Genomic DNA, 2,500 nt, shown 5'->3' on the forward strand with positions numbered 1-2,500 from the left:
TGCCTTGAGCTTCTGCAAAGGCTCAGTGCAATACTCACCGGTAACATTAGGGGAGCATATACATTTGAAACCGCCATAGAAGTTGAGACAAGTGCCACTGTTTTGACAAGGATTGTGCGTACATTCATCAATGTCTAATTGACACATTGCCCCGGTAAAATGTTGACATTTACATATTGGGCCATCAGCACCTTCCTCGCACCGCCCACCATTCTGACACGGGTTGGGGTTACAGTGCACACCATATTCACAACGCTTGCCACTTAACTTTGATGGACATCGACACTTATATGAGTGCGCAACTACGACACATTTACCTCCGTTAAGGCAAGGTGAGGAGGAGCATGGAGCTGTGTCCACTTGGCATTGCACTCCAGAAAACCGCAGGGGACAGGTGCACTTGTAGCTACTGCCACTTTCTACACATGTTCCTCCATTAAGGCAAGGATGAGAACCACATACGCCAGCAGCAGCCAGATTTTCTGGGCACTGAAGCTCTACGTTAGCAAGTCTCTTGAGTACTGCACCACCCGATGAAGATGCCGTCATGGCTACAGGAAGTTCTACTTGGTCAATATTAACTTGGTCAAGACATCCTGCGAAGCCTAGGCTGCTATGATAAGAAGACATACTGCTGCTGCGGTCTCTGCTTATGGTGGCACCCAGAAAAATAAAGTCTGAATCAACGTTGAGTATATCATTATCTCCCGGCGCAGCACCAGAACTAATGTCGCCGTCTACACTTAAGGTCGATATTGTCCCTTCTCTGGTCAGATTGATAAAGTGCCACTTGTCATCATCAACCCTAACTGCAGATACTCTCACCAACCCCTCACCACTTCCACAGTCCCACCGATACTGAATGTGTCCACTTGCCACTTCCAATATGCTGAAGTCAATGTCGCCGGCAGTAAAAACTATTGTTCCTACTGGATGTCTGGTCCGTAAGAAGAGACTAAGTGTCAACGAACTGCTTTCTGCTTGACGTGCTACACTATATTGTGCGTAACTCTTACCTTTGAACGACAGTGGTCTGAGTGGGTAATGGCATGCTGGGCTTAAGCACTTTGTGAGATCTATTTGGCACTGTGGACCTGCACGTTCAGCAGGACACTGGCAAGTGTAGCCTCTTGGACCTGTATCAATAGGCTTGCACACTTCATACTCAGCACACGGACGATGTCCACACGCATTTATTAAGTCTTGACACTGACTACCACCATATCCCTGCTCGCATATGCAGCCTGACACATGGGAAAATTTTGGTGCAACTAAACTTGCCAGTTGGGTATTGAATGGTACAGACACATCATCATTAATTTCAACAATATCGATGCAAGAACCATGATTCATGCACATTGATTCTCCCTTGCAAATGGAATCCATCATCGCTAATAGTGGAAGGTTCAATTTCTTTTGTATTTCTTTCTCTTTGATCTTCAATTGTTCAAGTAATTGTTCTCTAGAAAAGTAAGAACCGTCAGATTTTTCAACCACTACCAACACATCTAAATATCTTTGTATTTCTCTCTTCCTTCTTTGTTCCATATGTTCTTCTTTGTGGTGAGAATGTGAAACTGTTGGCTGAATACTGATGAGAATAACTGATTCTTCTTTAACAGCAAGCTCAGATTTAATAGCCCTGATGAATGCCTTCTGATACCGCGAGAGAAATTCGTCAGGTGAGACAGGGCCAATCCTGATGATGGCCGAGTTTTCGATCATGTCCTCTGTGATGACAGTTACATCCACTCTGGCCACAACATCTCGCTCGTACTTGCCGTCTGACACGCTTATATTCACTGTGTAGGAACCGGGGTCCAGAGGGGTTAACGCCACCAAAGTTCCATCCTGACTGTCGATATCAAAATATTTGACAGTTTTTGTGTAAGGGACAATGGCGTAGACTAAGGTATCATAAGGATCTTGGTCAATTGCTGTTATTCGTCCGATTATTCCGCCAGGGAAGGCGTTCCGGTAGTTGATGACGGCGGCTTGCAGGGGGAACAGGGTCGGTGGGTAGCGCGATTCCTCCACCACCATGACCTTGACTTGAGTGTTGGCGTAGAGTGGCGGAGACCCGCTGTCCCAAACTCGTACATCCATCATGTATTCATTTTGTACCTAAAATAGTAAGAGATAATAAAGCTATACACAGATTAATAAACATACACACTCACACGTACACGCACACGCACACACATACACACAAACATACACACATATATATATATATATATATTTATAATTTTTTTTAAGATTATATATATATATAAAATATATTTTTTTTTTTTTTTTTTTTTACTTTTTTTTTTATTGTATGTATATATATATAGTATATATATACATTTATATCGTACTCGACATATCCGTCTATTTTATATGATATAATATATATATATATATATATATAATTTAAATCTAATATATGTAATATATAATTATATATATATATATATATATATTTCTATACAAATATATTGTCGAGTATATATATACA

General features: G+C 41.4%; 1 protein-coding gene across 4 annotated transcripts in view; it reads right to left on the bottom strand.

Moving 5' to 3' along the window:
* The window catches only part of LOC122250813 (fat-like cadherin-related tumor suppressor homolog), a 149,111-nt gene that overhangs the window by 10,001 nt on the left and 136,610 nt on the right, over positions 1-2,500 (bottom strand). For all 4 annotated transcript variants that reach the window (XM_086539774.1, XM_086539775.1, XM_086539772.1 and 1 more), the window contains one exon: positions 1-2,124. This exon is cut by the window's left edge and continues 234 nt beyond it. In XM_086539774.1, the coding sequence (XP_086395900.1) occupies positions 1-2,124 (2,124 nt within the window). The remainder of the gene's footprint in view (positions 2,125-2,500) is intronic.

This window comes from Penaeus japonicus, unplaced genomic scaffold (assembly GCF_977035675.1).
Source record: "Penaeus japonicus unplaced genomic scaffold, GWHDUDI00000001_assembly GWHDUDI00000009, whole genome shotgun sequence".
Classification (NCBI taxonomy): Eukaryota; Metazoa; Arthropoda; class Malacostraca; order Decapoda; family Penaeidae; genus Penaeus; species Penaeus japonicus.